This window comes from Anomaloglossus baeobatrachus, chromosome 7, assembly GCF_048569485.1.
Source record: "Anomaloglossus baeobatrachus isolate aAnoBae1 chromosome 7, aAnoBae1.hap1, whole genome shotgun sequence".
NCBI lineage: Eukaryota > Metazoa > Chordata > Amphibia > Anura > Aromobatidae > Anomaloglossus > Anomaloglossus baeobatrachus.
Window position 1 is genome coordinate 285,067,736 of NC_134359.1, and position 23,353 is coordinate 285,091,088.

General features: G+C 43.9%; 1 protein-coding gene across 3 annotated transcripts in view; it reads right to left on the bottom strand.

The window, feature by feature from the left end:
- Nucleotides 1–334: 334 nt before the first annotated feature.
- The window catches only part of LOC142245538 (hydroxyacylglutathione hydrolase, mitochondrial-like), a 28,529-nt gene continuing 5,510 nt past the window's right edge, over nucleotides 335–23,353 (bottom strand). The window contains exons 2-10 of one of the 3 annotated variants that reach the window (XM_075318317.1): nucleotides 21,277–21,464; nucleotides 20,422–20,486; nucleotides 17,967–18,084; nucleotides 17,777–17,885; nucleotides 17,528–17,631; nucleotides 17,341–17,442; nucleotides 15,780–15,859; nucleotides 13,688–13,772; nucleotides 900–2,136 (exon numbers count right to left, since the gene is read on the bottom strand). In XM_075318317.1, coding sequence (XP_075174432.1) covers nucleotides 1,438–2,136; nucleotides 13,688–13,772; nucleotides 15,780–15,859; nucleotides 17,341–17,442; nucleotides 17,528–17,631; nucleotides 17,777–17,885; nucleotides 17,967–18,084; nucleotides 20,422–20,486; nucleotides 21,277–21,464 — 1,550 coding nt within the window. In that variant the 3' untranslated portion in view covers nucleotides 900–1,437. Of the gene's footprint in view, nucleotides 2,137–5,272; nucleotides 6,000–7,942; nucleotides 8,218–13,687; nucleotides 13,773–15,779; nucleotides 15,860–17,340; nucleotides 17,443–17,527; nucleotides 17,632–17,776; nucleotides 17,886–17,966; nucleotides 18,085–20,421; nucleotides 20,487–21,276; nucleotides 21,465–23,353 lie in introns of those variants that run through there. The other 2 variants (XM_075318319.1, XM_075318318.1) reach the window with 2 other exon arrangements.

Consider the following 23,353-nt stretch of genomic DNA (forward strand, 5'->3'; position numbering starts at 1 on the left):
CCCCCCTTGTCTGCAGGCCACTTTTGGTACTGCAGGACAATGCATAAGATGAGGCTGCTGAGCTGATAATGCCAAATATTGGAGGTCTCACAGCAAGGGTAAATGTACATCTCTGATTCCTGCTAATGGAATATTTATATACCTCGGTACCCTTAATGATAGCACTCCAATAATTCTATGCAATAACAATTACGCTGCCACCACCCAGACTTTCTACAGGTAGCTGGGAACCCGTTTCAGATAGCATAAGGCCCTTCGGGGTTTTGGATTCGTATATAAAGCATAAGGAAAGAAACTCTTAAATTTTTATATATTTAATCCGAAAATAGGCAGTGTTTAAAGAATATACAGGAATTTACAAAAGGGAACAATACACATTACGGCATAACAGTTACATAAAATAAAAGGTATAAACGTGAAACTTACTAAGCTTGTGCCATAGAAGTGACGTCTGCTTAGGGAGTAGGAGGGAACTCCAAGAGATGTTAGAATCGGCCAGCATCACCCTTCATGATGCCCTCCTCGTGCTGACTGGGCCCCCAAGACAGGAACTGTCTCTTATGCTCTTGCTAGCCCCCCTTGCCTGTGACATCATTTTACAGTCACTTGTGGGCTGGGCTTGAGATGGTCACAAAGTTCCATAATTCTAGGGTTTTTCATATCTTTGCCCCTGGGTCACACAGGTGAAAGATATTAGCGTCATATTTAATATCTCGATTTTACAGTTACATTGATACCAAACACAACGCCTCTAGCACAATTTTACTGGCCAATACTAATTTGTCGTGATTCCGTCGATCTCCTCGTCAGGTGAGACGGTGCGCTGGGTTCCGCACGACGCAGGGATTCTGGCAATGTGTTTTTCATCTTTCTAGCATTAAAGTCGCACTTCAAAACCTGCTTTGGGAGTTTTCCCGCCAATATTACAAAGAATTGTCTTTCTCTGCAGCTTTTGGCTTTGGTTCTACCATCACCCAAAGTCATAAATACCTTAAGCTTCCAGGCCAATCAGATAATCGCCATGACGACCTGTGGCTGGTGAAGAAGAGGGGGATGAAGTCCTTTCAACAGTTCTACATGACAGGTTGCATTAACATTTTTTGCACATTTGGCATTTGCAGGATGTTTGTTCCCCTGCACATTCAATTCTGCTGTCGTCTGTGGGGTCATAACTTAGTTGAGAGGAGTTAAAAAAAAAAGACAGAAAAAAAGCGAGCTCACTTAAGGATTCTCAGTTAACTCATTCTGAAACCAGCAACAGACACTACATCACAGAATCTGTAGAAGCGAATGGGTGCAACATGTTTAATGAAACAATTTTTGGGGTCACCTTCTAATACTCAGAAGGGGGCGCCGATGAGCTTAGAAGAAGAGTCCTCAGGAATGATGGGAATGATATTCGGTAAGATTTGTTCTTGTAGCAATAGGAAAACTTTACTAGGACTGTTTCTTAATTTGGAACCTCATACTAATAATGTCATCAATTCCCGCCACCATCTCGTCATTCTCCTGCACCGCGGCTACACCTTTTGGGGTCCCAGTTAGTATAAGGTCCCCTTCTTCCAGGGTGATGACTCTACTGATATAGCTGATGAGAAAAGGAATGGAGAAGATCATGGAAGACGTGCTGCCCTCTTGTCTGAGGACGTCATTCACCTTCAGCCATATATTTACATTATGGGGGTCCTTTATGGTGTCTTTGGAGATCAGGTCACTAATAGGACAAGACGTGTCAAAGGCTTTGGCTAAAGTCCAGGGGAGTCCTTTCTGCTTGCATTGGTCCTGTACATCCCGAGCGGTCATATCCAGGCACAGGGCATAGCCCTCCACATGGTCCATCGCGCTGGACTGGTTTATGTCTTTACCACCTCTGCCAATCACCACTCCCAGTTCAACTTCATGATGCAGATTATCGGTGTAGTACGGCATGAGGATGGGGGCGCCCTCTCGCACGTAGGCCGAAGGAGTTTTCAGGAACAGCACTGGTTCTGTGGGCACCGCGTTCTTCAGCTCCTTGGCGTGTTCAGTATAATTCCTGCCAACGCAAATAATTTTTCTGCCCCATTCCCAAAACCGAGTCAGATTTTTAGAAGAGGCCATATTGGGACAAGGAATCCTTTTTGGACTTGGGTGAAACTACAAATAGAAAAATAGGAATTTAGTAGTTGTATAACAATGTATAAATTAGGGGGGTGACGACAGATTTATGCGGCCCCACCTCTGATTTACTATATCACCTTCTAGCCATGCCCCTGTGTAATCTTTCAGCTTTTAGAAACACCCCTGCTTATTCCTTCTGCTTTTAGCCACACCCTTGTTTAATTTTGCCAGTCACACCCCTGCTTAATCCTTCAGATTTAAGCTACACCTATGCTTAATCTATCAGCCCACCTCTGCTTAATCCTTCAGCTGTTAGCCACGCCCCTGCTTATTCCTTCTTTTAGCCACATCCTTGTTTAAATTTGTCAGTCACACCCCTGCTTAATCTTTCAACTTTAAGCTGGACCGCTGCTTAATCTATCAGCCCCATCTCTGCTTAATCCTTCTACTGTTAGCCACACCCCTGCTTATTTGTTATGCTTTTAGCCATACCCCTGCTTAATTCTTCAGCTTTAAACTACACCCCTCTGTAATCTTTCAGCCACACCTCTGCTTAATCCTTTAGCTGTTAGCCACACCCCTGCTTATTCCTACTGCATTTAGCCACACCGTTGTTTAATTTTGTCAGTCACACCCCTGCTTAATCCTTCAGTAACACACCAGCTTAAATATTACGCTTTAAGCTACACCCCTGATTAATATTTCAGCCATACCCCAACTTAATTTTTCAGCTTTTAGCCAAACACCCCTGCTTATTCCTTCCGCTTTTAGCCATACCCGTAATTTTTTTTCAGTCACACTTGTTTAATCCTTCAGCTTTTTATCCACACCCCTGCTTAATACTTGAGCTTTTAGCTACACCCCTGATTAATATTTTAGCCTCTTTTAGTCATACCTCTGCTTAATCCTTCCACTTATAGCCACATCCCTGCTTAATTCTTCACATTTTATTCACACCCCTGCTTAAACCTTCTACTTTAGCCACACCCCTTGCTTAAAACTTCCACTTTTATCCACACCCCTTGCTTAAACTTTCAACTTTTAGCCACACCCCTTGCTTAAACCTTCCACTTTAAGCCACATCCCTGCTTAAACCTTCCCCTTTAGCTACACCCCTGCTTAAACCTTCCACTTTAGCTACACCCCTGCTTAAAGCTTCCACTTTAGCTACACCCCTGCTTAAACCTTCCACTTTAGCTACACCCCTGCTTAAACCTTCCACTTTAGCTACACCCCTGCTTAAAGCTTCCACTTTAGCTACACCCCTGCTTAAAGCTTCTACATTGTCACTCCCCTGCTTAATCCTTCACCTTTTAGTCACACCCCTGCTTATTCCTTCAGCTTTCAGTCACATCCGTTTAATATTTCAGCTTTCAGCCACTCCCCTGCTTAACTACTTCATGCTTTAGTCCTTTACATTCTAGGTAGTAATGTTAAAAGGTTACTCCTCCTCCTTAAAAACAAGATAACATTTATTCATAGGCCAGGAGATAACTTGCTGATGGCTCCACCGCTGTGACCTCCACCGATGCCGAGATGGGTTCTCTGAAACCTTGAATATGGGCTTCTACGGGTTGGAAAAAGCCAAATAGTGCTCTCCTTTATTTCTGGCAGCCTTATTCACAGTGAATGGAGAAGCATAGGCACTACTGCTCCATTCAAATTGAGGCTACAGAGACCAAATCTAGTGAGCGTTGGGGGGTCCTTGGTGGCAATCAGGTTACCCTCTGTACCGAAAGATGGACAACCCCTTTAAGTAGTCAACACATACTAAAAATGGATGTCCTAGATGCCTTACTAATCCTACATTCATACATCAATGTGAAGTGTCGGTGTGCTGTCTGATTTTTTTCTCGGACAGCACACAGACCCACCGTGTATGTCCTATCAGAATCCGACGTGATTTCACGGATTTGTGAACAGAAGCATGAAACAAGACTGGTCCATCAGCATGTCGACGTAAAGGGCATCCCAAAATTCCCTGGAAGCCTTTGTGAGCATGTGCGAATACGAATCCTATAGACAGTGAGTGGAGCAGTGGTCGCACATGCTCACTAGGTGCCCTTTGCGGTCTGATCCTCAGCCATCATATATCCTGCTAATATGGGATATATGGTGAACAATGTAAAAAAAAGAGGTTGTCCACTACCTTTATATATTAGGTACCCAACATCAGATCAGTAGGGATCCGAGAATCCCACCGATCAGCTGTTATCAGGACTTTGTGATGGACCCCTACACACATTAATAAAAAAAATAGTCCTTTAAGTGGTTATAAAGCCGCAACCCCTCCTACATTATACTATGGGACTATAGGAGAGATGGCTAAGCTTCATCTCCTGCAGTCCCCTAGACAATTAAAGGGGTATTCCAATATTCATGGATGGATACTAGCGGAGCTGCCGCCTCACCACCGTGCGGAGCTGCCGCCCCACCACCATGCAGAGCTGCCGCCCCACCACCGTGCGGAGCTGCCGCCCCACCACCGTGCGGAGCTGCCGTCTAGCCGCTGACGTCTAGCTTGTAGGCCTTGTGCGGGATTAGGAGGTAACAGCGATCCCGGTCAGCTTCAAAACAAGTGCTTACAAGCTCAATAGAAAAGAGCCTGTAAGCACTGAGCATGTTATGGTCAGTTTCCAAGGCAACGAACTGTAAACAAAAGTGTTAATATCTCAAGAACGGCTGAAAGTTTTAATAAACAGTAAATTGCAAAATTGCTCGTATTTACAATACCAATTTATGAGGATAGGAAGAAGTTTAGTACATGGCTGGAGACAGTGATTTATATATTCCCCCAGCTGCTAGAGAACAGAATATTGCAGACGAGACACAATCAGCATTTTGGGGGATTTGATGGTGTTCTTTGTGTTGTGTATATGGGATATATATATATGTTTTTTGAGTCTTGCACCATGTTCACACCATTGGTGTTCCAGACATACATTCTTTAGTGTATATAGGAGGTGACCTGACAGGCTGCTCTAAAACTACATGTCCCATGATGCTTTGCCTCTCCTATATATATATATATAGAGGACGTGCAGGATGACCTTGAAGTGTAAATACTGCACAACCTTTCTGCAGATTTGCTCCATAAACATCTCCCAAAATGCAGCAATATATATATATTATAAAGTAAATGACCCCCCCCAGCACATAATGCAGCTCTTACCGTCCACTGCACATGGAGGAACAGGAAGTGTATGAGAGGGGAGGTGCTGGAGGGTGTGCTGCTATCCCCACACCATAATCTGTGTATTATTAACCCTGCCAGAATGTGACTACAGTACAATGTACAGTACAAGACAGAGCCGCCTGTCAGTCTCACCCCCCCACACAGTATGCAGAGTGGTACAGTCCACACACAGACACCATGGCTCGTGGATACTTCCATTACTGTTATAGGGGTGGTTCGTTTGTACAATTCCCTGTCCATAACCGTACACATACATATATATACAGACACAACACTGCATATTTATTTAGACTTACTATATGAATTAAAAAAAAAAGAAAAAGTAAAAGCTAACTAGAAGGAAAAGTTCTCTATTCAGGTGAATGCCTGGAGCGTGCAAGTTACAGATAATTTTCCACTAACTGTAAATGTGTTAAAGGGATAACTGAGATGAACTTTGAACTGATTAAAGAGATGATGGCTGCTGGTTAGGTATTCAGGCATGACATAGAAATAACATCTCTAAGTATAGCATAGGTTCACCTTTAGAGTCTCTCTTAATCCAGAGCTGCGCTCACTATTCTGCTGGTGCGGTCACTGTGTACATACATTACATTACTTATCCTGTACTGATCCTGAGTTACATCCTGTATTATACTCCAGAGCTGCACTCACTATTCTGCTGGTGCAGTCACTGTGTACATACATTACATTACTTATCCTGTACTGATCCTGAGTTACATCCTGTATTATACTCCAGAGCTGCACTCACTATTCTGCTGGTGCAGTTACTGTGTACATACATTACATTACTGATCCTGAGTTACATCCTGTATTATACTCCAGAGCTGCACTCACTATTCTGCTGGTGCAGTCACTGTATACATACATTACATTACTGATCCTGAGTTACATCCTGTATTATACTCCAGAGCTGCACTCACTATTCTGCTGGTGCAGTCACTGTATACATACATTACATTACTGATCCTGTACTGATCCTGAGTTACATCCTGTATTATACTCCAGAGCTGCACTCACTATTCTGCTGGTGCAGTCACTGTGTACATACATTACATTACTGATCCTGAGTTACCTCCTGTATTATACCCCAGAGCTGTGCTCACTATTCTGCTGGTGCAGTCACTGTGTACATACATTACATTACTGATCCTGAGTTACCTCCTGTATTATACTCCAGAGCTGCATTCACTATTCTGCTGGTGCAGTCACTGTGTACATACATTACTGATCCTGAGTTACCTCCTGTATTATACTCCAGAGCTGCACTCACTATTCTGCTGGTGCAGTCACTGTGTACATACATTACTGATCCTGAGTTACCTCCTGTATTATACTCCAGAGCTGCACTCACTATTCTGCTGATGCAGTCACTGTGTACATACATTACTGATCCTGAGTTACCTCCTGTATTATACTCCAGAGCTGCACTCACTATTCTGCTGGTGCAGTCACTGTGTACATACATTACATTACTGATCCTGAGTTACCTCCTGTATTATGCCCCAGAGCTGTGCTCACTATTCTGCTGGTGCAGTCACTGTGTACATACTGTACATTACATTACTGATCCTGAGTTACCTCCTGTATTATACTCCAGAGCTGCACTCACTATTCTGCTGGTGCAGTCACTGTGTACATACATTACATTACTGATCCTGAGTTACCTCCTGTATTATACTCCAGAGCTGCACTCACTATTCTGCTGGTGCAGTCACTGTGTACATACATTACATTACTGATCCTGAGTTACCTCCTGTATTATTCTCCAGAGCTGCACTCACTATTCTGCTGGTGCAGTCACTGTGTACATACATTACATTACTGATCCTGAGTCACCTCCTGTATTATTCTCCAGAGCTGCACTCACTATTCTGCTGGTGCAGTCACTGTGTACATACATTACATTACTGATCCTGAGTTACCTCCTGTATTATACTCCAGAGCTGCACTCACTATTCTGCTGGTGCAGTCACTGTGTACATACTGTACATTACATTACTGATCCTGAGTTACCTCCTGTATTATTCTCCAGAGCTGCACTCACAATTCTGCTGGTGCAGTCACTGTGTACATACATTACATTACTGATCCTGAGTTACCTCCTGTATTATACTCCAGAGCTGCACTCACTATTCTGCTGGGGCAGTCACTGTGTACATACATTACATTACTGATCCTGAGTTACCTCCTGTATTATACTCCAGAGCTGCACTCACTATTCTGCTGGGGCAGTCACTGTGTACATACATTACATTACTGATCCTGAGTTACATCCTGTATTATACTCCAGAGCTGCACTCACTATTCTGCTGGAGCAGTCACTGTGTACATACATTACATTACTGGTCCTGAGTTACCTCCTGTATTATACTCCAGAGCTGCACTCACTATTCTGCTGGTGCAGTCACTGTGTACATACATTACCTTACTGGTCCTGAGTTACATCCTGTATTATACTCCAGAGCTACACTCACTATTCTGCTGGTGCAGTCACTGTCTATATACATTACTTATTCTGGCATTTCAATGTACTGTATCAATGGGAAAAGTTCAAGTGAATGTAGAAAACTGATCATAGTCTGCCACCTAGTGGTCACATTTTAGAAGTGCATGTAGAGTAATTTGAAAAATGTGATCCCTCTTTATCAACATTTTGTAATGGCCTCATATTTATTAGTAAAGCTGTGTACAGATTGGTGAGATATCTCCAGGCAGAGGATGTGAAGCTGTGGATGAGGGGTCTGGTCCCAAAATACATCACATCTCCATCTATTCGGGGTCTCTAGATCTGCTCCCCGGATCACAGCGGATCTATCTGCCCCTCTTTTCCTAATTGTGCATTGGTTCGGGTTTCTTTAGGATGACTGTGATTTTCCAGGATTCTCCGAGTCCTCCAGCTACAGTCGGGATGACGAGCTCTGAAAAATGTGGTTCATTGTTAAAGGGGCAACACCATTAAAAAAAAAAAAGAGTCCCTGATTGGTACAGATTGGAGGGTCGTTACTGTGGTGAGCGCAGGATTAGGAGTCACACACCACAATGATCACACAAATCATCCCCTCCCCTCCCCCCACACATACACCTGAACCCTAACTGAGCCCCAATTAATGGGGTGCTGAAAGTAATCTATTGTTCGCTGTTATCAGCCATTATCGGTAGAGGCTGTCTGATTTATTTTTCAATAGGAGGAGTGAGGAAATTTAGAATAAGGTGCTCTGTAACGTGTAAAACCCACATTTTGTTAAGACATGCTTAGAGACAGTATCAGACTTAGATACACAGACCGCAACGTATACAAAATTACACATAGGCTTAGATACACCACCTGCAACAGATGATGCAGGCTTAGATACACCAGCTGAGTGAACAGTATCACATGGCAGGATTAGATATGTTCAATCAATTGACAGTATCATGTGTGCCAGGTTTAGATACACGAGTTCAGAAGACTTAACTACACAGCTCAGCAGACAGTATCACACACAATAGGTTTAGATACAGCAGCACAGCAGACAGTATTAGACAGGATTGATTAGATACAAATTAGATGCAGCAACTTAGCTGACAGTATCAAAAAGCATACATTGACTGAGGTACTCTGGAGCAGCAGACAGTATCATACAAGACAAGTTTAGATACATCAACTCAGCAGCAGACATTATTGCACAGGATAGATTAGATACGGCAGCTCAGTATATATTCTATCAGAGTATTAGCTTAGATACAGCAGCTGAGCAGACTGTATCCCACAGGATATCGTGGCTCAGAAATTGTATCACACAGTATATGCTTAGATACAGCAGCTCAGCAGACAGTATCTTAGAGGACACAGTGGCTCAGTATAAGCTTAGATACTCTAAGATACTGTCTGCTGAGCTGCTGTATCTAAGCTTATACTGAGCCACTTTATCTGAGCCTGTCCAGCGTGATACTGGTTACTGAGCCAGTGTCCTCTGAGATACCATCCGCTGAGCTGCTGTATCTAAGCTTATACTGAGCCACTGTGTCTTCAAAGATACTCTAAGATACTGTCTGCTGAGCTGCTGTATCTTTGAAGACACAGTGGCTCAGTATAAGCTTAGATACAGCAGCTCAGTAGATGGTATCTCACAGGACACTGACTCAGTAACCAGTACCACACTGGACAGGCTCAGATAAAGTGGCTCAGTATAAGCTTAGATACAGCAGTTCAGCAAACAGTATCTCACAGGATACAGTGGCTCAGAAATTGTATCACACTGGACAGGCTTAGATACAGTGGCTCAGTATAAGCTTAGATACTGTATCTCAGCAGATGGTATCCCACAGCATACAGTGACTCAGTAAACAGTATCACACTGGACAGGCTTAGATACACTGACACAGGTCAGAGAGGTTAGATACGGGGCTCAGCACTGTATGATCGGTGACAGGCTTAGATACACATATGATAGTGATGCACTTCACTCATCCTCTGACGCTCCGTTGGGAGTAGTAATCAGCGGGCACGCCATGTGTCAGTGTGATGTGTGATTTATTGCAGACGGTACATTCACAATGTTATTACACAGTGTCGTCCAGAACAGAGCACCACGAGATTAACCCTTATTATGCTGGATAGCCGATTATATACAGCAGCAGATTGGATTACCAGAGATGCCGGGGGTCTCCCGACTAAACCCCAATGACCTAAGACATGAAAGCGGTTCTCCAACAACATCCGATCAGCAGTGATTGCTGAATACGCTCCGTGCAGCCTCTCATTCTGCCTACAGCGGCCACTGCTGGTGAAATGTGGTATTACATGGTGTCCATTAAAATAAATGGGGACCATACAATAAATAGGTGCGGAGTGAGTCCTCTAAAGAGAGGGATGCTCTTTGTTTTTCTCAATGAGGGGAAATAGTGAGAGACCCCCATTATGAAGTCTAACAGTATACGGGCCAGTGGTTGTAGTCATGAAACAATCTCTTCGAAACCAGTGGCAAATGTATTACTCTAGTTCAGTGAATCTAGAATGAAAAGTAGTAGTTAAATAGTAACGTTTTATGTCTGCAGCTCCTATGCAGACTTATGTGTTTCCATAGTTACAGACTGCAAACAGACCCTGTGCCGTCAGTACTTGCGATCAGACAGTAATAGAGTAACATGTTCTCCCCTGATGAAGAATAAAAAAAACAAAAAACTTCGAAACGTACGTTGGGTGTTGATTTTGCTATTTCCATCATTGCTGGTAGTTATTCGCTGCCTTTGTATACTGATGTACATGGAACTCTGAGGGTGTATGGCCGTTTGAGGCACTGCTCAATATGGGATATACTATAATAATAACCATTTTATTATTCTGTAAATGGCCTATATACCCTGAATCCCTAGTGCTTTGCACTTAATGTCTGGCCCGGGTATATTTTATGTGGTTTTAATGGATGTTATCCCTATGTCTTAAACATTTGTATGATTTTTGCACTATAAAAACTCCTCTTTTTTGCTTCGGTAAAATCCAAACCCACAACTATTGCTGTATGGTGTTATGGAGCTTATTGTTTACATATGTTCCTGACTACGTAGGAGTTGTTTGTAGTCTGGAACCATGGCGACACATTACTCTGCACAGGAGCTGAAGGCACAAAACGGTCAAAGATTTTTTTTTTAAGCTTCTAGCAAAGCGGATCCATATATATCTATATTTTTTTAATAAGCATTTTAGCGATCACGTAAATGGTTGCAAAAGTCTCCACGTCCTTAATATTTGCTTATGTAGTGATGCGTTTCCCTTCTTGATGCAGTCTTCTGGCACATTAATAGTGATAAATATATATATATATATATACTCTGTCTTTATCATGTTATATACACAAGTCATTATTGCAACAAATGGAACCCATTCAAGAGCACACGTTCCATAAAGAAAGCGACAAAAGTGCAATGTGGGGCCGGTAGTGATTATCCAAGGGTGGCGCTTGCGGGTTCGGATCGTAGTTCTGTCCCTGGGACCACCGTGTGATCTGATAAAGCAAATCAGGGACATGGAAGCCGCTGCTGGTGAGTACGTGATACAAAAGGGTCAAAAATCAGGAACCGCAAATTGCCAGACAAAGCAAAGTAGATCAAATAGCAAACATAGAATAGTCCCAAACTACCGAATAAGGGGGTGTCTATTTAAAAAGAGCCTAAAATCGAATACCCCAGTAAGGAAATTTGCAGTAAGACTTCCAAAGGATGTCTAATGTAGAGGATGCAACATTTGCACCTACTACATGGGCAGGAAATGGTTTTCAATGATCTTGTAATACCTTTCTTCCCCAGCGGGGGCGCTGCTGCGAAACTAGACACCTGCTAGATTCCCGGGATAAATTACTGGTATCATTACCGTTATCAATGTGTAATGAGGAGAAGATCCTTCGGAGAAAAAGGGACAAATACCTGAAAGGGGTCTACAGGATAGGTGATAACTTACTGATTGGTGGGGGTCTGACAAGAAGGGCCTGCACCGGGTATTCTTTATTGTGGATGGGTTGGTAAGGTGAATGCCTGACCAGCACTCCATTCATTCTCAAAGGGGCTACCCGAAAAAAACAGATGAATGGAACGGCGGTCGAGCATGTGCACTGCCGCCCTACTGGGGATAAAAGTGCCCCGTCTGCCGATCACTGCAGGTCCCACGATCAATAAGTTATCACATGCTCACTATCGCTCCATACACACAGGGCATTTTGGGACCCCCGTACTTAGGAGGGTTCCAGTGGTCAGACCCCAAGCCATTATATATTTTATAACACTCACCAGATTATAAGACGCCCCACAAATTTAGAGAGAAAAAAAAATGGGGTCTGTGTTAGAATCTGGTGGCGTCTTTCTGGTGGGGGAGCGGCAGCGGTGGTGGAGCGGGGTCACAGGAGACAGGGGCAGTGATGGAGTAGGGCGATGCGGCGGGTGTTCCAGATGCTCGCTGCGGGCGTTGTGAGTAAAGCAGGCAACATTCAAAAACTGTCAGCTGTGCGGGCTTCAAAGATATGGTGCCCGCAGTTGGCGCATGCGCAGATTGAGCTAGATTGAGCCAAAATCTCATATGCATACGCGCCACCCCCGGGCACCATTTTTCATAAGTCCGCTGCTGGGAGATCAATGGGCTGGAGGTAGCGCATGCACAGATGAGAGCTTGAGCCGAGAGCTCCATCTGCACCTGCACCGTCGACATCTTCAGGATGACCCCTGCCTCACCCCCTGCAGCCATCAGAGTGCCTGCAGCCATCACAGCGTCAGCAGCATTCACAGCGTCCGCAGCCATCACAGCGCCCGCAGCCATCACAGCGCCCGCCAGTGCCATCACGGCGCCCACAGCCATCACAGCACCAGCAACCATCACAGCGTCAGCAGCCATCACAGCGTCAGCAGCCATCACAGCGCCCGCAGCCATCATAGCGCCCGCAGCCATCACAGCGCCCGCAGCCATCACACCCCCCGCAGCCATCACACCCCCCGCAGCCATCACACCCTCCGCAGCCATCACACCCCCCACAGCCATCAAAGCGCCCGCAGCCATCACCGCGCCCGCAGCCATCACCGCGCCCGCAGCCATCACAGCGCCCGCAGCCATCACAGCGCCCGCAGCCATCACAGCGCCCGCAACCATCACAGCGCCCGCAACCATCACCATTACCCCTGTCTCCTGTGACCCCTCTCCACCACCTCCCAGTAAGCTACATTCGGATTATAAGATGCACCTCTCATTTTCCTCCCAAATTTTTGGGAGGAAAAGTGCGTCTTATAATCCAAAAAAAAAAAAAATGCACCTCCTATCCTGAAAATAAATACTGATTATGGGACAACCCCTGTAAGGAAACTGGTATCAGATAATCTGTCTTAACCTATCAGAAGGGCGAGCTGAACATATAGCTTTTCTTCCTTGTATCCCCCCTTTTGGGATTTTGGGGTAATTTCACCTACCAGCCTGGTATTATTGTGGGGTTTAGCCTTGGCAATGCCACCTGGTGCTGCCTTTCTAAAAACCCGGGACAACTTAAGAATATCTGATGCAGCAATTGCATCTCATGACCTAAATTAAAAATACATCTTGTCAATTTTTATACCGCCTGTTCACACGGGCAGTAAGACACCTGTGGTGCCACAAAATACCCCAGTTTGAATACAGCGCCTATTGTGACGCCAGTGTGAACAGGCTCATATTTCTCACCGGATTCTGCATGCTCAATTAGATCCTTTTGTACATTTGCGTTATTTGTTACATGAAGAAAGTTCATTTTTGGAGAAAGCAAAAATTATGGGAGACGGTGGGACAGGACAGGACAAGGTGAAGTAAATGGTTCTCCGACCCGTGAAAGATAAACGAAAAAAAACAAAAACAATCTGGAAGTTTGAGCTGCGGAGATGGATTCAGTCTTTTGGCACCTTGAAACTGTCTTTCTCTTTGCGGATGGCGCCCATTGTAGAGATAGGGTTGTCTTCCCCTGCATGCTGCTGTACTGACTTCTCCCTGTAGGGGGCAAAAAGAAAATCCAATCAAGAAACCAGTGTTTAGCGGAAAACAGGACTACAACCTTTTTATAGGGTTCTCCTCATCCTCAACCACTTGCACGGAAAATGCTTGGAGCTCATACACAAGTTTTGGCGCCAGGGTTTAGCAATATTACACCAATGCCTTACTGGGCAAGGCAGGCTAAGGGTACACAGAAATGTCCATAGATCACGGAGAGTGCGAGAGATCACACACATATCCTTCTGCTGCCACCAATTTGTCACAGGCAGCCCCGGGGGATCATGCAGATATCCCACCGCTGCCACCAATTTGTCAAGATCAGCCCTGTGCTGCCCCCTACCATCGGGACAATTACGTAATTGACCGACGATTGTTGGAAAAGGTTGCGGCTGTTTCCACTACTAGGTCGCTTGCTGGTGAGCTCACTTTGAGGGTATAGTATATATACAACCAATTCCAACGCATGGAATATATACACCTCGGTACATTCACTGCCAAGCTCCGCAATATTCCAAGAAAACTACTAGCTTTCACCACCAATCGTTCATACAGGCCGATTGGACAACCATTACAGGTAGTGCATGACTTTGGAGATGCGATTTATAGAGCAAGAGGAATAAAGCTATTACATTTTATATATTTAATGCAAAAGTAGGCAGTGTTTATAAAAAATATTCAAAAGATGTTATAAAAGGGGAACAAAACAATACAGCACATACAATTATATAAAATAAAAAGGATAAACAACGGAAAAGTACTTGACCTGTGATCACAGGGGTGACACAGTTCTATTTTTGGAGGAAAAGTTCCGGTAGAAATATGTGACAACCCTACACAGAAGTGTATCTTCCAGACTGAATGAGTATCACAAGTGGCATTGGCTTTTTATTAACACAAGTTACACCCATATACAACCCATATGATGACTCATATCAGGGCTGGACTAAAGAGAACTATAGGATATGTCTTAGGCCGGAGTTCCATTTGCTTATGACACGCACAAGTTTCGCATTGCATCACTCGGCACAGCCTGGCGCTCTCCGGACATGAGAGTCTCAACTGCACAGATCTACATGCAGCCGACCCGCTACTGTCAGGAGTGTGTATGTGGCCACGCCGGGTGATGCGATGCAAGACTTGCGCGAGTCATACGCAAGTGGAACTCTGGCCTAGTCTTAAAAATTATGAGCTTCCCAACTTCTACGATATCTTCACCCCAGGCCGAAGATATTATCATCATCTTTCTTATCATGATTTTATCTGTTCATAGATAGAAAACATGGCATAGATATTTTCATTTATATGGCCGATATCCATTTGGCGGAACCCTGGAAATCGCATAGTGACACAAAAGTATGCTTTAGGATAGTCATTTCATCACGTTTTTGAAAATATTACTTTCTTATCTATTATATCGACACAGCTTGTAAAACCTCACTTCATAATTTTATGTTTTCTTTTTAGCTGAGGCGTTTATTGCCAACTGCTGTAAATCTGCTCTTCTCCGGATTAAAGCTAAGATTTGCCTCACATCTGCTAGCCATTAGAATTCTCTTTTATTACCTGTTTCCCAAGGAGAAGGTCAGCTGCATAGGGTCATGTAAAGGTAACTTGTTAGATTACAAGTTCTTGGTTAGTTGTGAGATTTATTATAGATTTGCAATCACATCAATAACACCATATATCTGCAATCAGAACTTTGCTTTCCTGATACAGAGCTACAAATCCCCTACATACAGTCAACAGTGAAATTGTAAAACTCTTGCTTCTTACATGCACCACTAGAGGAACCTTATTGAGTCCACTGTCTGCAAAGTATGAAGTGAGCTCCCTCTAGTGTTGACTGCACATAAACATATTTCTGTATATCTAGGGGTCCAGTAGAATACAAGGTCTCCAAAAAAGAACCCTGTGTTGTGCTCCACCCCCCCAGTCTCTGCCCTATCTATAACAATGTTTCAGTTCTGTATGGAGTATCCCTTTAAATAAGACATTTTCACCTACCTGACTCTCATGAAAGGGTTAAATGTGAACTCTTCAGACAGGGTGGATGGGATGGTGGGTTCTCCATTACTGTACGTCTCCTGCAAGGTTAAAGCAACCCAGAGCTTGTTCTTACAGCGAAGTTGTAGACATTCTGACAACTAATCCTAGTGCGACTACCTACTGCTAGATCTGGCGGCCATTTTCAAAATGCATTAATATAGGGAGTAACTATTGCTGAGCTCAGACTCTCCAGGAAATACAGTATCAATAAAGCTTTCAGTAAAACCTGACAGTTTGGTCACTAGGGACACATTGCTTCTCAACCAGTGCTTTTTTGCTTGTTTTCTGTATACAGAGTTGTCAGGCGATGAGTCTCTAGTAGCCAGTCTGTGTTAGGTTACCTTGGTAAGGTGAAAGCAGTGATGGAGCGGAGACACTCTGCAGAGTCCACGCCTCACTTTTCTCTACCTCAGTGTCGTACATGACATTCCAGCAGGTTTAGATTTTTGAGGATTATTTTGACGAAGTCACTATGTGACCACAGGAGGTGTCTGGCCTTCCTTCTAACTTTCTGTGTAACCTATTTCTAGCATCAGACATATAGATATTGATTACACCAAGCGGTGGTGGGTCTTGGTTCTTCTACAGCAAGCGGGGGCGGGTCTCTGTCGCTCTATGGCTAGCGAGGGCGGATCCCGGTCGCTCTACGGCTAGTGGGGGGGGCGGGTCATGGTCACTTTACAGCTAGAAGAGGCAGGTCTTGGTTGCTCTACAGCTAGTGGGGGTGGGTCTCGGTTGCTCTACAGCTAGTGGGGAGCGAGTATCAGTCACTCAACTAGCGGGGGCAGGTCTTAGTCACTCTACAGCTAGAAGAGGCAGGTCTTAGTTGCTCTACAGCTAGCAGGGGTGGGTCTCGGTCGCTCTACAGCTAGTGGGGGGCAGCTTTCGTTCACGCTACAATTTGAAGAAGCAGGTGTTGGTTGCTCTACAGCTAGAGGGGAGCGAGTCTCTGTCACTCTACAACTAGCAGGGTCGGATCTTGGTCTCTCTACAGCTAGAAGAGGCAGATCCTAGTTGCTCTACAGCTAGCGGGGGTTGGTCTCAGTCGCTCTACAGCTAGTGAGGGCGGGTCTCAGTCATTCTACAGATAGAAGAGTCAGGTCTTGGTTGCTCTACAGCTAGCGGGGGTGGGTCTCTGTCGCTCTACAGCTAGTGGGGAGTGAGTCTTGGGTCCCTATAACTAGCGAGGCAGGTCTTGGTCTCTCTATAGCTAGAAGAGGCAGGTCTTGGTTGCTCTACAGCTAGTGGGGACGGGTCTTGGTCACTCTACAGCAAGCGGGTGCGAGTCTTGGTCGCTCTACAACTAGAGGGGATGGTCTTGGTTGTCTACAACTAGCGGGGGTGGGTCTTGATTGCTCTACAGCTAGCAGGGGTGGGTCTCGGTCACTCTATAGCTAGTGGGAGCAGGTCTTGGTCTGCATGAGAATGAGATCATGATTATACAGGGTTTGTATGAATGGACGGGGCACTAAGTTTACTACACATGTGGAGAATATGATGCTTCACAGGTCCTCCTTACTTTGGCCCAGGCGAGCTTCTGTTTGATGCACTCATTGTTGGGCTCCACATGACGAGCAAATTTCAGGTTGTTTATTGTATATTCGTGCCCGCAGTAGACTCTCTACAAGAGGGGAGAGAATATAAATTATTCATCATGAAAGATAATTTGACTAGTTCTAGAAGAATAACATAAAATGAGTCGTTACTGTTTCTGGAGGAAGGCGCCCCAATATCTCGATCAGAGCCTGGTACATTTCCTCTGCCGTCCCTTCAAAGAATTTCCCACAACCGGCCACGAAGAGGGTGTCCCCTAGGAGAAGAGTGACGTAAAGGTGACAACTCTGCTGCTTATTCTAGAAAAGTCAGAGACGTGGTCAGAGGACCTATGTATAGTATAGTCCGTGTGTCTGTCCCATCTTTGCCTTCTTCCTAAATGCCTGCATGGAGCAGCTCACCTGTAAATACAGCCGGAGGCTCGGAGCTGTTGGGCTTCGTCACGTAGTAGCAGATATGACCAGAAGTGTGACACGGGGTGTAAAGACACTTTACATTAAGGGACCCCACCTGACGAAACACAAGAAGGACTAATTACAAAGAAAAGAGTACAAGACAGAGTATAGAGAAGTTGCGCACAAAGAACCTCACCTGGAACGTCGTGAGATGTGACACCCTCTGGGTCAACGCTCCAACCCTGCTGTCTCCTCCATAGACTTTCAACCCAGAAACCATCTTGACGAGTTTCTCATTACCTCCGGCATGGTCCCTGTGGACATAATATATATGACAAATGTGTATTATAACCTGCTGGCACTATTACTGTATATTAAATGGACCCTATATATTCTTTGAAAGTCTTCACACCCATGGTAAAACATCAGGCTTTTGTCATGTAAAAATATCCTACCAAGAAGAATCATTTCCGAACTTTTTCTCCCTTTATGTTACCCATAAGCAGTACAAATCGATTAATAAAAAAAACTGAAATCATTTTGAGAGGGAAAATAATGAGGTTGCAGAAGTGTGAGCACCCTCTTATAATTGGGGATGTGGTTGTGTTGAGAATCAGTCGATCACATTTACAATCATGTTACATAGTACTCAGTGCACGACCACCGTCATTTACGGTGATTCTATCTAACCTCATATAAAGTTTCTCTCTTCTAGGAAGATTTTCCTGACATTTTGTTAGTGGCAGAAGCCATGATCCGTAAACAGCTGAGAACACAGCAAAGGGATCTTGTTTTTTAAAGTTATCAGTCGGGAGAAGGGTACAAAATAACTTCCAAAACATTAGATTTACCAAGTAGGACTGTGAAAATATCATTAAGAAGTGGCTTAAATTTGGCACAATAGTGACATCAACTAGAACTGGACGTCCCTCAAATATTGATGAAAAGAAGAAAATTGGTCTGGGAAGCTGCCAAGAAGTCTACAGCAACAATAAAGGAGCTGCATGTATTTTTAGCAAGTATAGTTTGTGTATGTCATGTGACAACATTTTCCCGCATTCTTCTATGTCTAGCCTGATATCGCGGCATGAATTTCTTGTAAGTACCAGTTGTGTACTGCATGTGACAAAAATATCCAGTATTCCTCTATGTCTAGTTTGTGGGGTACGCACCCCTTAAAAATACACCCCTGTGCTAAATTAACCAAGCCAGTACACTGAGTAACACTCTACACCAGTGATAGTGTCTGGTGAGGACCAATGTAAGATCAAAAGATCTACAGTAACATTAAAGGAGCTGCATGAATTTCTGGCAAGTACCAGTTGTGTACTGCTTGTGATTAACATTTCCCATATTCTTCTTATGTCTGTCCTCTGGGGTACACACCCCTTAAACCCTTAAAGATACACCCCTGTGCTGAATTAACCAAACCAGATGGTGCGTGGTGAGGACTGATGTAAGGTAAAGAGATCTACAGCAACATTAAAGGAGCTGCATGAATTTCTGGAAAATACCAGTTGTGTACTACTTGTGACAATTTCCTGTATTTTACTATATCTAGCCTGTGGGGTATGCACACTTTAATGATACACCCCTGTGCTGAATTAACCAAACCAGTACACTGAGTAACACTCTACCAGTGATGATGTTTTGTGACAACCAATGAAAGGTCAAGAGATCTACAGGAACATTAAAGGAGCTGCATGAATTTCTGGAAAATACCAGTTGTGTACTGCTTGTGACAACAATTTCCTGTATTCTTCTATGTCTAGCCTGTGGAGTAGGCACACCTTAAAGATACACCCCTGTGCTAAATTAACCAAACCAGTACACGAGTAACACTACCAGTGATTGTGAGGACCGATGTAAGGTCAAGAGATCTACTGCAACATTAAAGGAGCTGCATGAATTTCTGGCAAGTACCAGTTGTGTACTGCTTGTGATTAACATTTCCCATATTCTTCTTATGTCTGTCCTCTGGGGTACACACCCCTTAAACCCTTAAAGATACACCCCTGTGCTGAATTAACCAAACCAGATGGTGCGTGGTGAGGACTGATGTAAGGTAAAGAGATCTACAGCAACATTAAAGGAGCTGCATGAATTTCTGGAAAATACCAGTTGTGTACTACTTGTGACAATTTCCTGTATTTTACTATATCTAGCCTGTGGGGTATGCACACTTTAATGATACACCCCTGTGCTGAATTAACCAAACCAGTACACTGAGTAACACTCTACCAGTGATGATGTTTTGAGACAACCAATGAAAGGTCAAGAGATCTACAGCAACATTAAAGGATCTGCATGAATTTCTGGAAAATACCAGTTGTGTACTGCTTGTGACAACAATTTCCTGTATTCTTCTATGTCTAGCCTGTGGAGTAGGCACACCTTAAAGATACACCCCTGTGCTAAATTAACCAAACCAGTACACGAGTAACACTACCAGTGATTGTGAGGACCGATGTAAGGTCAAGAGATCTACTGCAACATTAAAGGAGCTGCATGAATTTCTGGAAAATACCAGTTGTGTACTGCTTGTGACAACAATTTCCCTAATTCTTCTATGTCTAGCCTCTGGGGCACGCACACCTTAAAGATACACCCCTGTGCTAAATTAACCAAACCAGTACACTGAGTAACTCTACCAGTGATGGTGCGTGGTGAGGACCGATGTAAGGTTAACTCCATGTTTCTTCACTGCATCAACGACCTAAAAAACAAACAAAATATCTAGGTTAACTTAGAGGGCAAACCTGCGATGAGGCCAGAATCACGCCGATCAGCAAAAAGAGCAAGTGCAATTATTTGGAAAACTGCGCCAATCACCATTCTGATTTATTTTCTTAGGAGATTGAAATGTTTGGTTATGTGAGAAGAAAAAACAGGGGGACACACGGACCTGTTTTGTTGCTTTTTAGTAAGTGTTTTATCTCACCCCAGAACTGGACCCACAGCTACACCGCTGTATAAAGTCCTTCATGCTGCTGCTGAAAATTCAGACCATTTGTTACATAGAGATAGTAGATTAAGAGTCCCTCATGTCTGTGTAAAGTAGACATCATCATAGCAGCTAGTCTCCATCCACCAGCTCAGAGACAACTGTAAATTAGACACAGAGCTTGCAGATGGGAAAACTGGTTAAAAATACAGATACAAATGAAAAAAAAGGCCAGAATTGGTGTAATCTCATGTGCATCCCCGACGGTTTATTTGAAGAGTCTCTGCTGTCCGCAGTGCAGTTTTTCCTGTGCATAGGGGCGCCCCCATAATCGGGAACCATTGTAATCTATGGACAAATTCATAAGATTTGTATAACAAAAAAGCTGCAACATCGGTTTTTAAAAATCTGATGCACAATTATATCTAACATGTCGATTTCCAATGAAATCCAAGAAAGGAGGAGAAGTTAGCTACTTCCTTCTTTACTGATCTCAATAATGGTGACGGCCATGGTCTGTATATGAGGGACCCCTGTCTTAAATTCTTGCCATATTATTTACCTTCTGTGGCTGCACGGGGTCCACAATGGCGGCCTCCTTTGTGTCCTTGTCAATTAGGAGGTACATGTAGTTGTCGGTGAGGGCCGGAAGTAGCTCAATCTGCATGATGCGCTGATCAACCAGTTTAGTCTTTCGGAAATCAGACTCTTGTGCTTTTCTAATGAAGCTGGTCCCTAACTGAGCAAAGCCTGGATGGCGAAGAGAGAAAGAGGACGAGCTTATAATCCTAATTCAGCAGAAATAGTCAAAGAATTAATGGAATAATCCGGAGAACCCCATGTGTGACCCCCCTCTGCGCAGATCGGATGTGACGGTGCTGTTGGAACAAGTACCATAGACATCGGCATCAACTACAGCACAGGTATATCTAGAGATTCAGGGCTCCGGACAATAAATCTACTAAATCTTAATAGCTAAAAGGTAACTAACACATGAAAAAACTTTCATCATAGTAAAACATATCGGAAGGAATTGGACAGGTTAATCTTTGCGAAGGACGTATAATCAAGCCGCATACAAGGTTATCCTGGAAAAACAGTTGCTTCCTTCTGCTCAGGCAATGTTCCCCAGCTGAGGACTGGTTTTTCCAGCAGGACAATGCGTCATGCCACACAGCTAGGTCAATCAATCTGAGGATGAAGGACCACCACATGAAAACCCTGTCATGGCAAGCCCAATCTCTAGACCTGAACCCCATTGAAAACCTCTGGAATGTAATCAAGAGGAAGATGGATAGTCACAAGCCATCAAACTAAGAACTGCTTATATTTTTGCACCAGGAGTGGTATACGGTCACCCAAAAGCAGTGTGACAGACGGGTGGAAAGCAGCCAAGACGCAGGAAAGCTGGATTAAATATCATTGTTATTCCACAAAATATTGATTTCTGAATCTTCCTGAGGTAAAACATTATTAGTATTGTTATTTCTAAATGATCATGAACTTGTTTACTTTGCATTATTTGAGGTGTGAAATCACTGTGTATTGTTCTGTTACATTGTTCTGTTATATTGATCATTTCTCATTTTCAGAAAATAAATACAAAATGTATTTCTTGGAAATTCGCAGACGTTGTCAGTAGTTTATAGAATAAAAGAACAATTTACATTTTACTCTAAAATATAACGAGAAAAACTGACAATTTGGAAGTGGTCTCTTAATTTTTGCCAGAGCTGTATATGGCGACACAGGAAATGGGCACATATGTGGCGACATGGCAAAATGGGCACATATATGGCGACACAGGAAATGGGCACATATGTGGCGACATGGCAAAATGGGCACATATATGGCGACACAGGAAATGGGCACATGTACGGCGACAGAGGAAAATGGGTACATATATGGCGACACAGGAAATGGGCACATGTACGGCGACAGAGGAAAATGGGCACATATATGGCGACACAGGAAATGGGCACATGTACGGCGACAGAGGAAAATGGGCACATATATGGCGACACAGGAAATGGGCACATGTACGGCGACAGAGGAAAATGGGTACATATATGGCGACACAGGAAATGGGCACATGTACGGCGACAGAGGAAAATGGGCACATATATGGCGACAGGAAAATAGGCACATATATGGCGACAGGAAAATAGGCACATATATGGTGACACAGGAAATTGCCACATATGTGGCGACACAGGAAATGGGCACATATATGGCGACACAGGAAATCGGCACATATATGGTGACAGGAAAATGGACACATATATGGTGACACAGGAAATGGGCAGATATATGGCGACAGGAAAATAGGCAAATATATGGCGACACAGGAAATGGGCACATATGTAGTGACATGGGAAAATGGGCACATATATGGCAACACAGGAAATGGGCACATATGTAGTGACATGGGAAAATGGGCACATATATGGTGACACAGGAAATGGGCACATAACGGCGACACGGGAAAATGGGCACATGTACGGCAAGACTGGAAAATGGGGACATATATGGAGACAGAGCAAAATGGGCACATATACGGTAACAGAGGAAAAGGGGCACATATACGGTAACAGAGGAAAATGGGAACATATAGGCGACACAGGAAAATTGGCACATAT